Source organism: Ranitomeya variabilis, chromosome 2 (assembly GCF_051348905.1).
Source record: "Ranitomeya variabilis isolate aRanVar5 chromosome 2, aRanVar5.hap1, whole genome shotgun sequence".
In the NCBI taxonomy this organism is placed as follows: domain Eukaryota; kingdom Metazoa; phylum Chordata; class Amphibia; order Anura; family Dendrobatidae; genus Ranitomeya; species Ranitomeya variabilis.
Genome location: NC_135233.1, coordinates 377684998 through 377708471, shown reverse-complemented (window position 1 = coordinate 377708471; position 23474 = coordinate 377684998). Strand labels below are relative to the sequence as shown.

The 23474-nt window shown below is 42.6% G+C and overlaps 1 protein-coding gene across 1 annotated transcript in view; it reads left to right on the top strand.

The window, feature by feature from the left end:
• The first annotated feature begins 5398 nt into the window (after nucleotides 1-5398).
• LOC143806109 (complement C2-like) overlaps nucleotides 5399-23474 on the top strand; it is a 76667-nt gene continuing 58591 nt past the window's right edge. The window contains exon 1 of the mRNA XM_077286067.1: nucleotides 5399-5554. Within this exon, the coding sequence (XP_077142182.1) occupies nucleotides 5470-5554 (85 nt within the window). The 5' untranslated portion in view covers nucleotides 5399-5469. The remainder of the gene's footprint in view (nucleotides 5555-23474) is intronic.

Here is a 23474-nt window from a genome sequence, read left to right as displayed (position 1 = left end):
TGTCCTTCCTTCAATCTCACCAGGTGAGTAGTTCTCTTGGTGGGCAACTCTGTGTAACGTTTGATAAGACCCTATTTGCGCTTTTGCGTCTCCCTCTTTTCTCTGACCAACAAAACAATGTAATGAAGAGCAGTTAGTGACCTGGAATAAAGACGAGGGGTTCCGGGTACTATACATTATACCACTCACCATAATCCTGGGAGGAGGAATCATGGGATGTTCGCTCATGAATTACTTTTTCAATTTCACTTACAGTACACAATTGATTACACTTGGAACCAGTGGTGCGGCCATTTCTCCGTCCCAGAGTCCCAAGAGCTGTCTTTCGAAGTTCAAGGCATGTATAGCCACTTACACTCCATACTCAATAAATCCAGATGTTTTGAACATTTTGTTTAAATTTTCAGCAATTGCAGATGAAAAACCTGTTCGTCCTATAATCACTAATATTCAATGACTCTTCCTTCTTGATGTTTCAATTTCAATATTAAAGCACTACTCCAGTGTTATTCTTACTTTTTTTCAGCTCTGGAGTGGTGCCTGAAATGTAGGTCCTCATCTACTCACCCTCCGGCATCTTCATGTTTCCACAACGCCATCTTGTGAGTGCAGCTTCTGACTGTCCAGATGTCAGATGTTACGTCACAAACTCTGAATACAAGTTTATGAGAGGCAGAAGAAGGCCAGAACAAAGCTCCATAGACTTGTTTTGAAAAGTGACCTCCGCGCAGCGCCATCCAACACTGGAGCTGCCAACGGGTCACTTTTCGTCGGAGATTGACAGGAGCAAAAGCAAATGAAAATGTCAGAAGGTGAGTATCAGACAGGGAGCAGGGGACTTACATTTAAAACTCCACTCCAGGGGCGCAATGGGAAAAAAACACTGGAGTGGTGCTTTATGGAGTGTAGATCAGTGAATATATAAATGCATTGTATGACTTATCCTGTACTGATCTTGACTTACTTCCTGCATTATTCTCCAGAGCTGCACTCACTATTCTGCTGGTGCAGTCACTGTGTACATACATTACATTACTGATCCTGAGTTACATCCTGTATTATACTCCAGAGCTGCGCTCACTATTCTGCTGGTGCAGTCACTGTGTACATACATTACATTACTGATCCTGAGTTACATCCTGTATTATACTCCAGAGCTGCACTCACTATTCTGCTGGTGCAGTCACTGTGTACATACATTACATTACTGATCCTGAGATACATCCTGTATTATACCCCAGAGCTCAGTGTGATACGTGTCCATGTGATATTATACACAGACTTTAGCCTCTTACATAAACAGTTCCTGTGAATTCTGTATTATCAGCTATTATTGATTGAGCAAGAGGGGTAAACAGATGAAGGGAGATTGGAGAAATGAAAGTGAGAGCAGCATGGAGACCACACAAACTTCCAGTAAACAAAATGAGAATGTTTAAAGGGATCTCCAAAAATATGAGACACAGCTGTCCACTGTAACCATTCATTAGGAGATTCTTTATTAAACCTTTATAGGGCAGGTGATAATCTGCCAGTGCCAGGCAGTGGCTGCCAAGGCAAACAGGATCATGGGGTGCATTATAACAGGTCTGGCTACATATGATGAGAGCATTATACTGCCTCTGTACAAATCCCTGGTTAGACCGCACATGGGGTACTGTGTACAGTTCTGCGCATAGGTGCTCAGGAAGGATATGATAGAACTAGAGCGAGTTCAAAGGAGGGCAACAAAATTAATAAAGGGCATGGGGAACTACAATACCCAGAGAGATTAGCAAAATTAGGATTATTTAGTTTAGAAGAAGACGACTGAGGGACGATCTAATAACCATGTAAAAGTATATAAGGGGACAATACAAATATCTCTCCGAGGATCTGTTTATACCAAGGAAGGTGACAAGTCACAAGGGGGCATTCTCTGCCTCTGGAGGAGAGAAGTTTTTTCCACCAACATAGAAGAGGATTCTTTACTGTTAGGGCAGTGAGAATCTGGAATTCCTTGCCTGAGGAGGTGGTGATGGTGAACTCAGTCAACAATATTGTATCTTACAGTTATTAGGCTCTTTAGAAGGACATAGATCTGGGGATTTATTCTGATGGAATATAGGCTGAACTGGATGGACAAATGTCTTTTTTTCGGCCTTGCTAAATATGTTACTATGTAATCTAATGAAGATCTGGAGATGTCACTAACATTACAGGCAGGGCCAGTTTTAGACAAAGTGGGGCCCAGAGCAAAAGTTTAAATTGGGGCCCCAAATACATATTGCCCCATTACACAGAAACATTTTGGTTGTTTTTACCTGTGCTGAGTTCAGGCTGCTAAACGAGTGTGATCGACAGTATTGAAGTCATCCGTCGCTAGCTTCCCGACCTCTTTACACCCGCTCATGAAGAATGATCGCACTAAACAATCACTAGTAGATTAATTTGTCCCCATACAGTATCATGTTATCAGCAGCACATCTGCAGTTTTCACTGGGCGATGTGCTTCTGAGAACAATGATTTTGTTCCCGTATAAACAATCCAATCACTACATAAATATGCAACATTTTGCTCATATAGTATAATGTCTCCCCCATAGTCCTCCATATAGTATAATGCGCCTCATAGTCCTTCATATAGTATAATATGCGCCCCATAGTCTTTCGGATAGTATAATACATACCCAATAGTCCTCCATATAGTATAATGTGCCCCATACTCCTCCATATAGTATAATGTGCCCCATACTCCTCCATATAGTATAATGTGCCCCATACTCCTCCATATAGTATAATGCGCCCCATAGTCCTTTGTATAGTATAATATGCTCTGCATAGTCCTTTATATAGTATAATACACACCCCATAATCATCCATATAGTGTAATGCATCCCACAGTCCTCCATATATTACAATGCACTTACTAAAGTCCTCCACATAGTACAAGGCACTCCCCATAGTCCTCGATAGAGTATAATGCAGCCACACAGAAGTGTACTGCAGTCCAACACACACAGAGGTATAATGCAGCCCCATAGGAATATAATGCATCCCTATCAGAGTATAATGTAGCCACATAGAGGTATAATGCTGTCCCCCAGAGGTATAATTCAGACCATTCAGAGGTATAATGCAAACCCCATAGAGTATAATGTAGCCCCATAGAGTATAATGCAGCCCCATAGAGTAGAATGCAGACCCATTAGAGTATATTGCAGCCCCATAGAGTATAACAAAGCCCCCAGAGTATAATGCATCCACCCCACAGAGTATAACGCAGCCCCCATAGAGTATACTGCAACCCCGCAGAGGTATAATAACGCCCCATAAAGTATAATGCAGCCCCCTTAGAGTATAATGCAGCCCCACAGAGGTATGTCGCCCCACAGAGTATAACAGAGCCTCATAGAAAATAATGCAGCCCCACAGAGGTATAATGCAGCCCCATAGGGAATAATGCATCCCCATAGTCATCCAGTATTATGGCCACCATATACCTACCGATTTAAAAAAAAAAAAATTCAATACTCACCTCTTCTCGTTCCCCCGCTGCTCCAGTCTCTGCAGCATGTCTACTCATCTCAGCAGCTTCACTGCCTGGCACAGCATGGTGCACGATGAAGTAACGTCATCGCACCTGCTGCGGCAGAGGCAGAGGGGGGGATGATGGGAGAGAGAGCGTCACCTCATGCGTCTATGATGCCGATACAGTTGAATGTGTGATGAGGGGTGGAGGCCTTGGCACTGGGCTTCCCTGACTCACGGGCCCCATAGCGACCGAGTGGTCTGCTGCTATTAGCAGTGCCCAACTGGCTTTGGTCTGGTGGGTAGTGGCGGCCCTAAGCAAATGCCTAGTTTGCCTGCCCCTAAAGCCAGCCCTGATTACAGGAAAAGGGACGATATCACCTACTGATCCCACAGGGAAACATGATTTCCATCATGCTTCATAGGGGACTTTATGTAGGATCTGAAAGTATATTTTTCCGAAATGTAGAGTGCTTGTGTCAGTCGTGTTAGGTTCTAGTGAGTGGGCATTGCACCAACCCTTATAGAATAAGGGTCAGGAGACACTTTCCAGGTCCGAGAGCCTAAGACACAAGCAACTACCTTATTACTGTTTGCGTTGCCTTCAATATGTGTTGAAATGATGGCCAGACTAACAAGATGGCTTACAGATGATCTACTTTTGACTCCTTGACCCTGTAGTGCCTCATATCTCAGCTTCCAGGCAGAAGATCACTGCTACTCAATGTGTTTCCTACAAAACAAAAGACCGGAGTATACAAATCCCAATACACATTTTACTTAAAAATTGTATAATTTTATTTGTATTATCAAAATATATAACTCAAACTGAGTAATCAAATATAAATACAATACATATAAATAACAGGATAAGTGGAGGAGGAAACACTTGATAGTGGCGGAGCGGGTGAAAAGCCTATCACATCATATCGCAAGGGCTACTATTATGGGAGCCATAGTACGGAAACAATCTGTGGCAATAACCCTAATCATCATAGCTATATTGCTAAAGAAAAGGTGCAGCAGTGCAGGTTATATCACTAGCTAAAGTGCCATAGTGCCTTCAAGGCTCATCACCTCGTATCATATAAAGCAGCTTACCCATTAGGTCTGGGATGTCACACCACGCTCCACACACCACCCCCTTGACGCACGTTTCGCGGTCGCTTTCTCAAAACCCCTTTTGAGAAAGCGACCGCGAAACGTGCGTCAAGGGGGTGGTGTGTGGAGCGTGGTGTGACATCCCAGACCTAATGGGTAAGCTGCTTTATATGATACGAGGTGATGAGCCTTGAAGGCACTATGGCACTTTAGCTAGTGATATAACCTGCACTGCTGCACCTTTTCTTTAGCAATATAGCTATGATGATTAGGGTTATTGCCACAGATTGTTTCCGTACTATGGCTCCCATAATAGTAGCCCTTGCGATATGATGTGATAGGCTTTTCACCCGCTCCGCCACTATCAAGTGTTTCCTCCTCCACTTATCCTGTTATTTATATGTATTGTATTTATATTTGATTACTCAGTTTGAGTTATATATTTTGATAATACAAATAAAATTATACAATTTTTAAGTAAAATGCGTATTGGGATTTGTATACTCCGATCTTTTGTTTTGTATTTATTGGGGAGTTTCCTAGACTGTCCTATTGTTCTGGACAGAAATATTGGGAGAGACATAATAATATTTAGCTCTCGGCCACGCATATTTATCAATTTTTGTGAGTTTTGTATTGAGTCAATGTGTTTCCTGCAAACTTCAGGCTAGAAATAATTCCCTATTGAGTCACATCATTTTTAATCTTCGTTCTTCTTAGCCCCGTTACAGTTTAACTCTGCATTTTCCTTTCATCATTTCCCGGAGGTTCCCTCCTCCCTGGAGGTGTAGTCTGGACTGTGCTCTTCTCATAACCCTGCACACAGTGCAGCAGAGCTCGGGGATACAGAGGACTGAAATGGGGCACCGACTGCAGGCAAAGCATATTTCATCAGGTGGCCTCCTCCAGGTGGTCCTCCTCCTGGGATTATTATTTGCAGCAGGTATGTGGAGTCCTCAAACATTTTACTTGCTATTTCCACATGGGGCCGGCGATCTAGGCACTGCACACACTTTGAGCAGAACTTTTTTTTTTTTTTACTGACTTCTTAGTTATGAAGTTTGCAAATAAGCAACAATATCTGTAGTCAGATACAACCTATAGCCTTTGTAGGATAATACTTTGGGTTTAAGCACAATCCAGATGCCGGTATGCCATTAGTCTGCTAAGTGTGAGTCTTTCGGAGATGGACATTTCAGTCAAGCTATTTGCTCTCGATCTGGTCTGCACGGTGTCTGGTCATGAGAATCTGACCAACTTGCAGGTGCTGCAAGAAATATACCCGCTTTGGTGACCACTGGTACAATGGGTGGAGACCAGGAGACAAACTTGGCTCTTCCACTCGTTCTATTTGTAGTCTGATGCTTTTCTCGAACAGAGGTTCTTCAGCTCCCACTAAAGCTCTTTGGTGACGTCCGATACAATGGGTGGAGACCAGCAGGTTGACTTGGCTCTTCCACTCATCCTCTTTGCAGTCTGATGCTTTTCTTGAACAGAGGTTCTTCAGCTCCCACTAAAGCTCTTTGGTGACATCTGGTGAAATGGGTGGAGACCAGGAGGTTAACTTGGTTCTTCCACATGTTGTATTTACATTCTGATGCTCTTCTCAAACAGGTGGTCTTCAACTTCAACTAAAGTTGGCCATACACATAGTCAGACTTGGGTGAATCCACTGGTGGGGTGGGTCCTTGTGCAGGAGTAAACATTTTACTTCCCTACATTAGCAGTAGTTGGCCCAATATTTTTGATTAACTATGTAGCTGAACCGTGGGACCCACAGTGAATGCTACTGATGGGGCCTTGTCACCCGGGTATGACACTGCAAATGGTCATAGAAATCAAGGCGGCACTTAGACTTTGGATGGTCAGCCATCCCTCAGATGTCGACAGGTTCTAATCACTTTCGTCTAACGGATATGGATGCCTGCAGTCCAACGTCAATAGTGTATCAGTGCTACCACTCGTCAAACTCAATCTGACAGGTGCCCCGCCCCTATAAAGATGTATCAAAAGGGTGTAACTCCTCCCCGCCCTGTCAGCCAGCTGTCCCTCCTTGTCTGGCTGTCAGCTTTTGATACAGTTTGAATTGTTAATTGGATCCTGGGATTATTATCCCAGTATTGTTTTTATATTAGATTTTGATATTGTTAATTTGATACAGCGATTGCATTCTGTAATCAGCGCACTGTGTTTTATTACCCCCATGGTATGTCGTGTTTCTTTTATAACAACAGCCTCATTATATGGAGCTGCGAGATTAACACAAACAGTTGTTTGTGGCCTCTGTAATATGTATTGTATTAAGTTTGCTCTTATTTGCAAGTGCTGCGAGATTAACACAAACAGTTGTTTGTGGCTTCTGTAATCGCTGACCGCGACATATTTAGAATGAAAGCAGCAGTATGTATCAGACTGCAATGTTAGCTAATTCTCAACATTGCATGACAGTATAATTCTCAATATTATGAAAAAATGACAGTTATAAGCAGCAAAAGCAAATACAGCGAACTGCACAGAGAGCAGTTTAAAATATTTATTGCCAAACACCACAACAACACAAAGATAAAGAATACATTCGAGTTAGCTAAGTGAGTTGAACGAGGCTGATACTATAACTGCCGACCGTCCATAAAGATGCGAGCGTACCCGCAGCTCACTGAGCATTACCACTGGACTCACTTCTCTTTTGGGGCTTCTGAATGTACACTATTCTCACCCATGGCCAGTTTTCCTTTAAATATATGAATATTATTGAATATAATGTTTTACCTATGTTACAGTATATTATTTTCCGGTGTTACTTTTGTTCACGTATTACCGGCTTCTTCTTCAGTTGTGATTCCACCTTTTCTATATAAATATGGGTAAATGAATTGTCCATTATAGAATCATTTTGAATCCATGTTTTGTTGACCTTAACCCCTTAGTGACAGAGCCAATTTGGTACTTAATGACCGAGCCAATTTTTACAATTCTGACCAGTGTCACTTTAAGAGGTTATAACTCTGGAACGCTTTATCGGATCCTGCTGATTCTGAGATTGTTTTTTCGAGACATATTGTACTTCAAGTTAGTGGTAACATTTCTTCGATATTACTTGCGATTATTTATGAAAAAAATGGAAATATGGCGAAAATTTTTAAAATTTTGCAATTTTCAAACTTTGTATTTTTATGCCCTTAAATCAGAGAGATATGTCACAAAAAATAGTTAATAAATAACATTTCCCACATGTCTACTTTACATCAGCACAATTTTGGAAACAATTTTTTTTTGTTAGGGAGTTATAAGGGTTAAAAGTTGACCAGCAATTTCTCATTTTTACAACACCATGTTTTTTTTAGGGACCACATCACCTTTGAAGTCATTTTGAGGGGTCTATATGATAGAAAATAACCAAGTGTGACACCATTCTAAAAACTGCACCCCTCAAGCTGCTCAAAACCACATTCAAGAAGTTTATTAACCCTTTACGTACTTCACAGGAACTGAAACAATGTGGAAGAAAAAAATGAACATTTAACTTTTTTTTGCAAACATTTTACTTCAGAACCATTTTTTTTAATTTAATGTAAAGTAAATTGACTGGAATTGAGATCGGACGCCATGTCGCGTTTGGAGAGCCCCTGATGTGCCTAAACAGTAGAAACCCCCCAAAAGTGACCCCATTTTGGAAACTAGACCCCCCATGGAATTTATCTAGATGTGTAGTGAGAACTTTGAATTCCCAAGTGCATCACAGAAGTTTATAATGCAGAGTCGTGAAAATAAAAAATATATTTTTTTTAACAATAAAGATTTTTTTAGCCCCCAAGTTTTTATTTTCACAAGGGTAACAAGAGAAATTGGACTGCAAAAGTTGTTGTCCAATTTGTCCTGAGTATGCTGGTACCCCACATGTGGGGGTAAACCACTGTTTGGGCGCACGGCAGAGCTCGGAAGGGAAGGAGCGCCATTTTGGAATGCAGACTTTGATAGAATTCTCTGCGGGCGTTATGTTGCGTTTGCAGACCCCTAATGTACCTAAACAGTAGAAACCCCCAACAAGTGACCCCATTTTGGAAAATAGACCCCTGTTATGGTTCTCAATGGCAAGAGAACATAGCCCAGCAAACATAAGTACTAGCTCTTGGAAGGATGGAAACTAAACTGACCATGAACTAAACCTGCCGCACAACTAACAGTAGCCGGGTAGCGTTGCCTACGTTTTTTATCCCTAGACGCCCAGCGCCGGCCGGAGGACTAACTAATCCTGGCAGAGGAAAATATAGTCCTGGCTCACCTCTAGAGAAATTTCCCCGATAGGCAGACAGAGGCCCCCACATATATTGGCGGTGATTTTAGATGAAATGACAAACGTAGTATGAAAATAGGTTTAGCAAAATTGAGGTCCGCTTACTAGATAGCAGGAAGACAGAAAGGGCACTTTCATGGTCAGCTGAAAACCCTATCAAAATACCATCCTGAAATTACTTTAAGACTCTAGTATTAACTCATAACATCAGAGTGGCAATTTCAGATCACAAGAGCTTTCCAGACACAGAAACGAAACTACAGCAGTGAACTGGAACAAAATGCAAAAACAAACGAGGACTAAAGTCCAACTTAGCTGGGAGTTGTCTAGCAGCAGGAACATGCACAGAAAGGCTTCTGATTACAATGTTGACCGGCATGGAAGTGACAGAGGAGCAAGGTTAAATAGCGACTCCCACATCCTGATGGAAACAGGTGAACAGAGGGGATGATGCACACCAGTTCAATTCCACCAGTGGCCACCGGGGGAGCCCAAAATCCAATTTCACAACAGTACCCCCCCCTCAGGGAGGGGGCACCGAACCCTCACCAGAACCACCAGGGCGATCAGGATGAGCCCTATGAAAGGCACGGACCAGATCGGAGGCATGAACATCAGAGGCAGTCACCCAAGAATTATCCTCCTGACCGTATCCCTTCCATTTGACCAGATACTGGAGTTTCCGTCTGGAAACACGGGAGTCCAAGATTTTTTCCACAACGTACTCCAACTCGCCCTCAACCAACACCGGAGCAGGAGGCTCAACGGAAGGCACAACCGGTACCTCATACCTGCGCAACAATGACCGATGAAAAACATTATGAATAGAAAAAGATGCAGGGAGGTCCAAACGGAAGGACACAGGGTTAAGAATCTCCAATATCTTGTACGGGCCGATGAACCGAGGCTTAAACTTAGGAGAAGAAACCCTCATAGGGACAAAACGAGAAGACAACCACACCAAGTCCCCAACACAAAGCCGAGGACCAACCCGACGCCGGCGGTTGGCAAAAAGCTGAGTCTTCTCCTGGGACAACTTCAAATTGTCCACTACCTGCCCCCAAATCTGATGCAACCTCTCCACCACAGCATCCACTCCAGGACAATCCGAAGATTCCACCTGACCAGAAGAAAATCGAGGATGAAACCCCGAATTACAGAAAAAAGGAGACACCAAGGTGGCAGAGCTGGCCCGATTATTGAGGGCAAACTCCGCTAAAGGCAAAAAAGCAACCCAATCATCCTGATCTGCAGACACAAAACACCTCAAATATGTCTCCAAGGTCTGATTCGTCCGCTCGGTCTGGCCATTAGTCTGAGGATGGAAAGCAGACGAGAAAGACAAATCTATGCCCATCCTAGCACAGAATGCTCGCCAAAATCTAGACACGAATTGGGTTCCTCTGTCAGAAACGATATTCTCCGGAATACCATGCAAACGGACCACATTTTGAAAAAACAGAGGAACCAACTCGGAAGAAGAAGGCAACTTAGGCAGGGGAACCAAATGGACCATCTTAGAGAAACGGTCACACACCACCCAGATGACAGACATCTTCTGAGAAACAGGAAGATCCGAAATAAAATCCATCGAGATGTGCGTCCAGGGCCTCTTCGGGATAGGCAAGGGCAACAACAATCCACTAGCCCGAGAACAACAAGGCTTGGCCCGAGCACAAACGTCACAAGACTGCACAAAGCCTCGCACATCTCGAGACAGGGAAGGCCACCAGAAGGACCTTGCCACCAAATCCCTGGTACCAAAGATTCCAGGATGACCTGTCAACGCAGAAGAATGAACCTCAGAAATGACTTTACTGGTCCAATCATCAGGAACAAACAGTCTACCAGGTGGGCAACGATCAGGTCTATCCGCCTGAAACTCCTGCAAGGCCCGCCGCAGGTCTGGAGAAACGGCAGACAATATCACTCCATCCTTAAGGATACCTGTAGGTTCAGAGTTACCAGGGGAGTCAGGCTCAAAACTCCTAGAAAGGGCATCCGCCTTAACATTCTTAGAACCCGGCAGGTAGGACACCACAAAATTAAACCGAGAGAAAAACAACGACCAGCGCGCCTGTCTAGGATTCAGGCGTCTGGCGGACTCAAGATAAATTAGATTTTTGTGGTCAGTCAATACCACCACCTGATGTCTAGCCCCCTCAAGCCAATGACGCCACTCCTCAAAAGCCCACTTCATGGCCAAAAGCTCCCGATTCCCAACATCATAATTCCGCTCGGCGGGCGAAAATTTACGCGAGAAAAAGGCACAAGGTCTCATCACGGAACAATCGGAACTTCTCTGCGACAAAACTGCCCCAGCTCCGATTTCAGAAGCGTCGACCTCAACCTGAAAAGGAAGAGCAACATCAGGCTGACGCAACACAGGGGCGGAAGAAAAGCGGCGCTTAAGCTCCCGAAAGGCCTCCTTTATGCGAGCAAACAAATCAGTCAGCAGTGGCAACGGATATTGATATTTAACCGTGATTTTATTCAAAAGCCGATAATCAATACACGGTCTCAAAGAGCCATCTTTCTTAGCCACAAAGAAAAAACCGGCTCCTAAGGGAGATGACGAAGGACGAATATGTCCCTTTTCCAAGGACTCCTTTATATATTCTCGCATAGCAGCATGTTCAGGCACAGACAGATTAAATAAACGACCCTTAGGGTATTTACTACCCGGAATCAAATCTATGGCACAATCGCACTCCCGGTGCGGAGGTAATGAACCAAGCTTAGGTTCTTCAAAAACGTCACGATATTCAGTCAAGAATTCAGGAATCTCAGAGGGAATAGATGATGAAATGGAAACCACAGGTACGTCCCCATGCGTCCCCTTACATCCCCAGCTTAACACAGACATAGCTTTCCAGTCAAGGACTGGGTTATGAGATTGCAGCCATGGCAATCCAAGCACCAACACATCATGTAGGTTATACAGCACAAGAAAGCGAATAATCTCCTGATGATCCGGATTAATCCGCATAGTTACTTGTGTCCAGTATTGTGGTTTATTACTAGCCAATGGGGTGGAGTCAATCCCCTTCAGGGGTATAGGAGTTTCAAGAGGCTCCAAATCATACCCACAGCGTTTGGCAAAGGACCAATCCATAAGACTCAAAGCGGCGCCAGAGTCGACATAGGCATCCGCGGTAATAGATGATAAAGAACAAATCAGGGTCACAGATAGAATAAACTTAGACTGTAAAGTGCCAATTGAAACAGACTTATCAAGCTTCTTAGTACGCTTAGAGCATGCTGATATAACATGAGTTGAATCACCGCAATAGAAGCACAACCCATTTTTTCGTCTTAAATTCTGCCGTTCCCTTCTGGACAGAATTCTATCACATTGCATATTCTCTGGCGTCTTCTCAGTAGACACCGCCAAATGGTGTACAGGTTTGCGCTCCCGCAGACGCCTATCGATCTGGATAGCCATTGTCATGGACTCATTCAGACCCACAGGCACAGGGAACCCCACCATAACATCCTTAATGGCATCAGAGAGACCCTCTCTGAAATTCGCCGCCAGGGCGCACTCATTCCACTGAGTAAGCACAGCCCATTTACGGAATTTCTGGCAGTATATTTCAGCTTCGTCTTGCCCCTGAGATAGGGACATCAAGGCCTTTTCCGCCTGAAGCTCTAACTGAGGTTCCTCATAAAGCAACCCCAAGGCCAGAAAAAACGCATCCACATTGAGCAACGCAGGATCCCCTGGAGCCAATGCAAAAGCCCAATCCTGAGGGTCGCCCCGGAGCAAGGAAATCACAATCCTGACCTGCTGAGCAGGATCTCCAGCAGAGCGAGATTTCAGGGACAAAAACAACTTGCAATTATTTTTGAAATTTTGAAAGCAAGATCTATTCCCCGAGAAAAATTCAGGCAAAGGAATTCTAGGTTCAGATATAGGAACATGAACAACAAAATCTTGTAAATTTTGAACTTTCGTGGTGAGATTATTCAAACCTGCAGCTAAACTCTGAATATCCATTTTAAACAGGTGAACACAGAGCCATTCCAGGATTAGAAGGAGAGAGAGAGAGAGAGAGAAAGGCTGCAATATAGGCAGACTTGCAAGAGATTCAATTACAAGCACACTCAGAACTGAAGGGAAGGGAAAAAAAAAAAAAAAAAAAAATCTTCAGCAGACTTCTCTTTTCTCTCCTTTCTCTGTCAATTAATTTAACCCTTTTTTGGCCGGTCAAACTGTTATGGTTCTCAATGGCAAGAGAACATAGCCCAGCAAACATAAGTACTAGCTCTTGGAAGGATGGAAACTAAACTGACCATGAACTAAACCTGCCGCACAACTAACAGTAGCCGGGTAGCGTTGCCTACGTTTTTTATCCCTAGACGCCCAGCGCCGGCCGGAGGACTAACTAATCCTGGCAGAGGAAAATATAGTCCTGGCTCACCTCTAGAGAAATTTCCCCGATAGGCAGACAGAGGCCCCCACATATATTGGCGGTGATTTTAGATGAAATGACAAACGTAGTATGAAAATAGGTTTAGCAAAATTGAGGTCCGCTTACTAGATAGCAGGAAGACAGAAAGGGCACTTTCATGGTCAGCTGAAAACCCTATCAAAATACCATCCTGAAATTACTTTAAGACTCTAGTATTAACTCATAACATCAGAGTGGCAATTTCAGATCACAAGAGCTTTCCAGACACAGAAACGAAACTACAGCAGTGAACTGGAACAAAATGCAAAAACAAACGAGGACTAAAGTCCAACTTAGCTGGGAGTTGTCTAGCAGCAGGAACATGCACAGAAAGGCTTCTGATTACAATGTTGACCGGCATGGAAGTGACAGAGGAGCAAGGTTAAATAGCGACTCCCACATCCTGATGGAAACAGGTGAACAGAGGGGATGATGCACACCAGTTCAATTCCACCAGTGGCCACCGGGGGAGCCCAAAATCCAATTTCACAACAGACCCCCCAAGGAACTTATCTAGATATGTGGTGAGAACTTTGAATGCCCAAGTGCTTCACAGAAGTTTATAATGCAGAGTAGTGAAAATAAAAAATATTTTTTTTTTCCACAAAAAGATTTTTTTAGCCCCCAAATTTTTATTTTCACAAGGGTAACAAGAGAAATTTGACCCCAAAAGTTGTTGTCCAATTTGTCCTGAGTATGCTGGTACCCAATATGTGGGGGTAAACCACTGTTTGGGCGCACGGCAGAGCTCGGAAGGGAAGGAGTGCCATTTTGAAATGCAGGCTTTGATAGAATGGTCTGTGGGCGTTATGTTGCGTTTGCAGAGCCACTGATGTACCTAAACAGTAGAAACCCCCCACAAGTGACCCCATTTTGAAAACTAGACCCCACAAGGAACTTATCTAGATATGTGGTGAGCACTTTGAATGCCCAAGTGCTTCACAGAAGTTTATAATGCAGAGTAGTGAAAATAGAAATTTTTTTTTTTCCACAAAAAAGATTTTTTAGCCCCCAAGTTTTTATTTTCACAAGGGTAACAAGAGAAATTGGATGCCAATATTTGTTCTCCAATTTGTCCTGAGTATGCTGGTACCCCATATGTGGGGGTAAACCACTGTTTTGGCACACGGCAGAGCTCGGAAGAGAAGGAGCGCCATTTTGGAATTCAGACTTTGATAGAATTGTCTGTGGGTGTTATGTTGCGTTTGCAGAGCCCCTGATGTACCTAAGCAGTAGAAACCCCCCACAAGTGACCAAATTTTGGAAACTAGACCCCCTAAGGAACTTATCTAGATATGTGGTGAGAACTTTGAATGCTCAAGTGCTTCACAGAAGTTTATAATGCAGAGTAGCGAAAATAAAAAATATTTTTTTTCCCACAAAAAGGATTTTTAGCCCCCAAGTTTTTATTTTCTTAAGGGTAACAGGAGAAATTGGACCCAAAAGTTGTTGTCCAATTTATCCCGAGTACGCTGATGCCCCATATGTGGGGGTAAACCACTGTTTGGGCGCACGGCAGAGCTCAGAAGGGAGGGAGCACCATTTGACTTTTTTAGCACAAAATTGGCTGTCGTGTTTGGAGACCCCCTGATGTACCTAAACAGTGGAAACCCCCAAATTATAACTCCAACCCTAACTCCAACACACCCCTAACCCTAATCTCAACCCGATCCATAATCCTAATCACAACCCTAACGATAATCACAACCCTAACCCCAAAACAGCCCTAATCTCAACCCTAACCATAACCCTAATCAAAACCCTAAATCCAACACACCCCTAACCCTAATCCCAACCCTAATCCCAACCCTAACCCTAATCCCAACCCTAATCCCAAACGTAACCCTAATCCCAACCCTAATCCCAAACGTAACCCTAATCCCAACCCTAATCCAAACCCTAACCCTAATCCCAACTCTAGCCCTAACTTTAGCCCCAACCCTAACGCTAACTTTAGCCCCAACCCTAACCATAACTTTAGCCCCGTCGTCACAAAAAAAGTTCAATGTAACCTTTTTTTTGTACGTCGCGTCCGCCATTTCCGCGCATGCGTGGCCGTAACTCTGCCCCCTCCTCCCCAAGACATAGACTGGGCAGCGGATGCGTTGAAAAACTGCATCCGCTACCCACGTTGTGCACAGTTTTCACAACGTGCGTCGGTACGTCGGGCCGACGCATTGCGACCGCCCCGTACCGACGCAAGTGTGAAAGAAGCCTAAGGCTACTTTCACACTAGCGTCGTACTCGGCCCATCGCAGTGTGTCGGGCCGACGTACCGACGCTAGCGTTGTAAGCGCCGCACAACGGGTGCAGCGGATGCTGTTTTTTCAACGCATCCGCTGCCCCATTGTGAGGTGCGGGGAGGCGGTGGCGGAGTTCCGGCCGCGCATGCGCGGTCGGAAATGGCGGACACGTCGCACAAAAAAGTTACATGTAGCTTTTTTTGTGCCGACGGTCCGACAAAGCACGACGCATCCGTCGCACGACGGATGCGACGTGTGGCAATCCGTCGCAATGCGTCGCTAATGCAAGCCAATGGAGAAAAAACGCATCCTGCAAGCACTTTTGCAGGATGCGTTTTTTCTCCAACGACGCATTGCGACGGAAGCCAAAAAACGCTAGTGTGAAAGTAGCCTAACCCTAACCCTAGCCCTAACCCTAGCCCTAACCCTAACCCTAATTTTAGCCCCAACTCGTCTCTCCTGCCGGCCGGCAGATGGCAGCAGATGGCGGGCGCACTGCGCATGCGCCCGCCATGAGGAAAAAGCCGGCCGGCAGGAGGAGAAGGAAGAGGACCCAGGGACACCGGGTGAGTATGATAGGGTCCCCGAATCCCCCTATTTCTCAGTCCTCTGATGTGCGATCACATCAGAGGACAGAGAATTACAGATCGCTTTTTTTTTTTTTTTTTTTTTGCGGTCGCCGGTAAACTGTTAATTACCGGCGATCACAAAACAGGGGTCGGTGCAAACCGACCCCGATCATGTTCTTTGGGTTCTCGGCTACCCCCGGCAGCCAAGACCCCAAAGATCTTCTGGGTGCCGGGCGGCGGGCGCACGCGCCCGCCATTTTTTCCCCGGAAAAAAGATGGCGGCGCCCATCGGGAGCCACGAGGAGCACCGGGGGAGGTAGGTGAGTATTGGGGGGCTATCGGGGGCCATCGGGGACCCTATTTCTCAGAGAAATTAAATGGCAAATCGCGGTTTGTTTGTTTTTGTTGCGACCGCCGGTAAACGGTTAATTACCGGCGATCGCAACTCGGGGGTCGGTAAAAACCCCCCGAATCATGTTCTCTGGGGTCTCGGCTACCCTCGGCAACCGAGACCCCAGAGAAAATCTGACTCTGGGGGGCGCTATTCACTTTTTCCACAGCGCCGTTAATTAACGGCGCTGTGGTTTAAGTACCCTTAGCGGCCGCCATTAAAAGGCGTATCGGCGGTCGTTAAGGGGTTAAACATTTTGTATAACAGATGTGACTCTCCTGATTTTTCCTGGTTAAGGGATCACTGATGTTTTAATAAACTTTGAATAAATAACGGCTCATACATAAGAAACAGTGCAATAATTCTCACCCATGGACAGTTTTCCTTTAAAAATATGAATATTATTGAATATAATGTTTTACATATGTTACAGTATTTTATTTTCCTGCTGCTACTTTTGTTCATGTATTATCGGCGTCTTCTTCAGTTGTGATTCTTACCTTTTCTATATAAATACGGGTAAATGAATTGTCCATTATAGAACCATTTTGAACCCATGTTTTGTTGACCTTAAACATTTTGTATAACAGATGTGATTCTCCTGATTTTTCCGGGTTAAGGGATCACTGATGTTTTAATAAACTTTGAATAAATAACGGCTCATACATAAGAAACAGTGCAATAATTCTCACCCATGGACAGTTTTCCTTTAAAAATATGAATATTATTGAATATAATGTTTTACATATGTTACAGTATTTTATTTTCCCGCTGCTACTTTTGTTCATGTATTATCGGCGTCTTCTTCAGTTGTGATTCTTACCTTTTCTATATAAATATGGGTAAATGAATTGTCCGGTGCCAGCATAATTTTTCAGCGTGTCCAGGGGCTGTGTTATGTGTGATAACGCCCCACCCTGTACGGATAATGCCCAGTGTTAGAGTGATACAGCAATGCGGCCCGCTAACCACAGACACACTTTGCAATGTTAGCTAATTCTCAACATTGCATGACAGTATAATTCTCAATATTATGAAAAATGACAGTCATTGTATGAGTTGGACAGGCATTTATCAGTCTTTCATACGTATCACAGAAATCTGTGCGAGTTTGATATGGACGTGCAGATCTCGTGTTACAACGCCCGCAAGTGTGAAGCGGGGTGTTTTTATACGTTTATAAAAAGCAAAGACACTATATTGTAAAGTTTAAACGTGTATTTTATTCACAGTGTTCACTAGTCAGGTGGATTTAGATTTATTTAAACTCATAGGTGGGGTGTATGTACACGCATGATTTAGTTTAAAAGCATATAGTTCAGCGATAATGTCAGGAGTTGGACAGGCATTTACCAGTCTTTCATACGTATCACAGAAAGATTTTAGTTTGATCTGGGCGAGTTTGATATGGACGTACTGAGCAGACATGGCAATAAAGATTTTGATGTGTTCATCATCCCACACAGGGCTCCCTGTGTAAGGTGAATGTCCATCAACATTCCGATTTTTACTTACACGACGCTGCAATACTGAGCGGTTCTTTAGAGGCTGTACATTGTCAAAATCGCTGGAAGATCCTGCAAGAGCAGAATCTGCAGATTGTACAGCCTGACACGTCCGTATATTGAACGGAACTGTGGGTGACCACATACCCTCGGAGAGCTGTTCAATTTCGCTGTTTTCAGAAGTAACTTGTGGGGTGCTGACTGTGCTATTGGCCTCCTGAGTTATACAGGGACTAGCGATCGGCGATGCAGATCGCTTTCTTGAAACGTTCTTAGATTTTTGACGTGAAATCTTGGGGCTTGGATTCCCGGAGTGTCTGGGTGCAGCGTAGCTTTCCTCACGGTCTACATCACAGATGGGCGAGAGAGGCGCTGTTCTCACAGACGCATTAGCTCTTTGTGGTTGATTCTGCGCAGAGCCGTAACTACACCGCTGCAAATCTCGTGGTTGAAGATCCGACGTATCTAAAAGAAAAGATGCAAGTGTCTGTTAGCCGCGAAACCGGTGTAAAATTGGAAAAGCTACACGCCGACACTTATCTATGATCCTGCGTAATATTTGAAAACTTACCGGCGACAATTACCCATGAAATCATTGTAACAATATTTGCATAAATCCAGTATAGAGCAGACCAGGTATATACATACAAGTATGAACCGGGAATTTCACCTCCGCAGCTCCTGGTTTAATGGACCGCGCATTGTTCAAACCCATCGAGACGGAGATATTCTCTTTTTCAAATTGAATTTTTCTGACAGCTAGTTTACCAGTTGTAAATAAATTATAACTATTACAGAAAAAGTGAGAATCGTATGTATTTCAAGTGAACCGTTACCTTTTCTATTCATGAGACACCTGCTTAACGAATTTCCACGTCTTTTAGGAGCATCGGGTAGCTGTGAACTTACAGGGTTCTTGACATCGATGATCTCGACGTCTGAGTCCAGAGCCTGACACGGTTCGGGAGCATGCCAGTTTTCCGGCATATAGACCGATGGTTGCGTGTCACTATCTGTATGAGAATGATTCCGCATTCCGCAGCTATGGAATCAAAGAGGTCATAATTTGGCGTGACAAAATTATTGCGATAATCGGGAGACATACATGCCCCTTAAATAAGAAAGATTAATACCGCCACAAATACTGGTTATGCCGTAAAACTATAACAGCTATTAACTATTGTATTACACAAATTATGTCATTATACCGTAAAACTATATTATACCGTGTCAACTGCTTTAATCCTTTGTATGTAAACACGGTCTAAGTGCAATTTCTCATACAGATAGTGACACGCAACCATCGGTTTATATGCCGGAAAACTGGCATGCTCCCGAACCGTGTCAGGCTCTGGACTCAGACGTTGAGATCATCGATGTCAAGAACCCTGTAATTTCACAGCTACCCGATGCTCCTAAAAGACGTGGAAATTCGTTAAGCAGGTGTCTCATGAATAGAAAAGGTAACGGTTCACTTGAAATACATACGATTCTCACTTTTTCTGTAATAGTTATAATTTATTTACAACTGGTAAACTAGCTGTCAGAAAAATTCAATTTGAAAAAGAGAATATCTCCGTCTCGATGGGTTTGAACAATGCGCGGTCCATTAAACCAGGAGCTGCGGAGGTGAAATTCCCGGTTCACACTTGTATGTATATACCTGGTCTGCTCTATACTGGATTTATGCAAATATTGTTACAATGATTTCATGGGTAATTGTCGCCGGTAAGTTTTCAAATATTACGCAGGATCATAGATAAGTGTCGGCGTGTAGCTTTTCCAATTTTACACCGGTTTCGCGGCTAACAGACACTTGCATCTTTTCTTTTAGATACGTCGGATCTTCAACCACGAGATTTGCAGCGGTGTAGTTACGGCTCTGCGCAGAATCAACCACAAAGAGCTAATGCGTCTGTGAGAACAGCGCCTCTCTCGCCCATCTGTGATGTAGACCGTGAGGAAAGCTACGCTGCACCCAGACACTCCGGGAATCCAAGCCCCAAGATTTCACGTCAAAAATCTAAGAACGTTTCAAGAAAGCGATCTGCATCGCCGATCGCTAGTCCCTGTATAACTCAGGAGGCCAATAGCACAGTCAGCACCCCACAAGTTACTTCTGAAAACAGCGAAATTGAACAGCTCTCCGAGGGTATGTGGTCACCCACAGTTCCGTTCAATATACGGACGTGTCAGGCTGTACAATCTGCAGATTCTGCTCTTGCAGGATCTTCCAGCGATTTTGACAATGTACAGCCTCTAAAGAACCGCTCAGTATTGCGGCGCCGTGTAAGTAAAAATCGGAATGTTGATGGACATTCACCTTACACAGGGAACCCTGTGTGGGATGATGAACACATCAAAATCTTTATTGCCATGTCTGCTCAGTACGTCCATATCAAACTCGCACAGATCAAACTAAAATCTTTCTGTGATACGTATGAAAGACTGGTAAATGCCTGTCCAACTCCTGACATTATCGCTGAACTATATGCTTTTAAACTAAATCATGCATGTGTACATACACCCCACCTATGAGATTAAATAAATCTAAATCCACCTGACTAGTGAACACTGTGAATAAAATACACGTTTAAACTTTACAATATAGTGTCTTTGCTTTTTATAAACGTATAAAAACACCCCGCTTCACACTTGCGGGCGTTGTAACACGAGATCTGCACGTCCATATCAAACTCGCACAGATTTCTGTGATACGTATGAAAGACTGATAAATGTCTGTCCAACTCATACAATGACTGTCATTTTTCATAATATTGAGAATTATACTGTCATGCAATGTTGAGAATTAGCTAATATTGCAAATTGTTTCTGTGGTTAGCGGGCCGCATTGCTGTATCACTCTAACACTGGGCATTATCTGTACAGGGTGGGGCGTTATCAGTTTATCACACATAACACAGCCCCTGGACACGCTGAAAAATTATGCTGGCACCGGACAATTCATTTACCCATATTTATATAGAAAAGGTAAGAATCACAACCGAAGAAGACGCCTATAATACATGAACAAAAGTAGCAGCAGGCAAATAAAATACTCTAACATAAGTAAATTATTATATTCAATAATATTCATATTTTTAAAGGAAAACTGCCCGTGGGTGAGAATTATTGCACTATATATATAGAAAAGGTGAGAATCACAACTGAAGAAGACGCCGATAATACATGAACAAAAGTAGCGGCAGGAAAATAAAATACTGTAACATATGTAAAACATTATATTCAATAATATTCATATTTTTAAAGGAAAACTGTCCATGGGTGAGAATTATTGCACTGTTTCTTATGTATGAGCCGTTATTTATTCAAAGTTTATTAAAACATCAGTGCTCCCTTAACCAGGAAAAATCAGGAGAATCACATCTGTTATACAAAATGTTTAAGGTCAACAAAACATGGGTTCAAAATGGTTCTATAATGGACAATTAATTTACCCGTATTTATATAGAAAAGGTGAGAATCACAACTGAAGAAGACGCCGATAATACATGAACAAAAGTAGCAGCGGGAAAATAAAATACTGTAACATAGGTAAAACATTGTATTCAATAATATTCATATTTTTTAAAGAAAACTGTCCATGGGTGAGAATTATTGCACTGTTTCTTATGTATGAGCCGTTATTTATTCAAAGTTTATTAAAACATCAGTGATCCCTTAACCCGGAAAAATCAGGAGAATCACATCTGTTATACAAAATGTTTAAGGTCAACAAAACATGGGTTCAAAATGGTTCTATAATGGACAATTAATTTACCCATATTTATATAAAAAAGGTAAGAATCACAACTGAAGAAGACGCCGATAATAAGTGAACAAAAGTAACACCGGAAAATAAAATACTGTAACATATGTAAAACATTATATTCAATAATATTCATATTTTTAAAGGAAAACTGGCCATGGGTGAGAATTATTGCAGTGTTTCTTATGTATGAGCCGTTATTTATTCAAAGTTTATTAAAGCATCAGTGCTCCCTTAACCAGGAAAAAAAAAAATCAGGAGAACCACATCTGTTATACAAAATGTTTAAGGTCAACAAAACATTGATTCAAAATGATTCTATAATGGACAATTCATTTACCCATATTTATATAGAAAAGGTGCGAATCACAACTGAAGAAGAAGTCGGTAATACGTGAACAAAAGTAACACCGGAAAATAAAATACTGTAACATAGGTAAAACATTATATTCAATAATATTCATATTTTTAAAGGAAAACTGGCCATGGGTGAGAATAGTGTACATTCAGAAGTCCCAAAAGAGAAGTGAGTCCAGTGGTAATGCTCAGTGAGCTGCGGGTACGCTCGCATCTTTATGGACTGTTGGCAGTTATAGTATCAGCCTCGTTCAACTCACTTAGCTAGCTAGAATTAATTCTTTATCTTTGTGTTGTTGTGGTGTTTGGCAGTAAATATTTTAAACTGCTCTCTGTGCAGTTCGCTGTATTTGCTTTTGCTGCTTATAACTGTCATTTTTCATAATATTGAGAATTATACTGTCATGCAGTGTTGAGAATTAGCTAACACTGCAAAGTGTGTCTGTGGTTAGCTGACCGCATTGCTGTATCACACTAACACTGGGCATTATCTGTACAGGGTGGGGCGTTATCACACATAACACAACCCCCATACACGCTGAAAAATTATGCTGGCACTGGACAATTCATTTACCCATATTTATATAGAAAAGGTAAGAATCACAACTGAAGAAGACGCCGATAATACACGAACAAAAGTAGCGGCAGGAGAATAAAATACTGTAACATATGTAAAACATTATATTCAATAATATTCATATTTTTAAAGGAAAACTGTCCGTGGGTGAGAATTATTGCACTATTTATATAGAAAAGGCGAGAATCACAACTGAAGAAGAAGCCGGTAATACATGAACAAAAGTAACACCTGGAAAATAAAATACTGTAACAATTATCGCTGAACTATATACTGTATATTATCTATTTTGTAAGAAGTGTAATGATGTATGTTAATTGTACATGTGATGACAAAATACTGTAACAATTATCGCTGAACTATATACTGTATATTATCTATTTTGTAAGAAGTGTAATGATGTATGTTAATTGTACATGTGATGATTTTTACTTTTTATATTCATATACCTGTCATGTATAAAACAACCGTTTTATACCTGTCAAAAACACATGATATACATAATATCCCCGTACAGTGATTAAAGCATCAGTGATCCCTTAACCAGGAAAAAATCAGGAGAACCACATCTGTTATACAATATGTTTAAGGTCAACAAAACATGGATTCAAAATGATTCTATAATGGACAATTCATTTACCCATATTTATATAGAAAAGGTGCGAATCACAACTGAAAAAGAAGCCGGTAATACGTGAACAAAA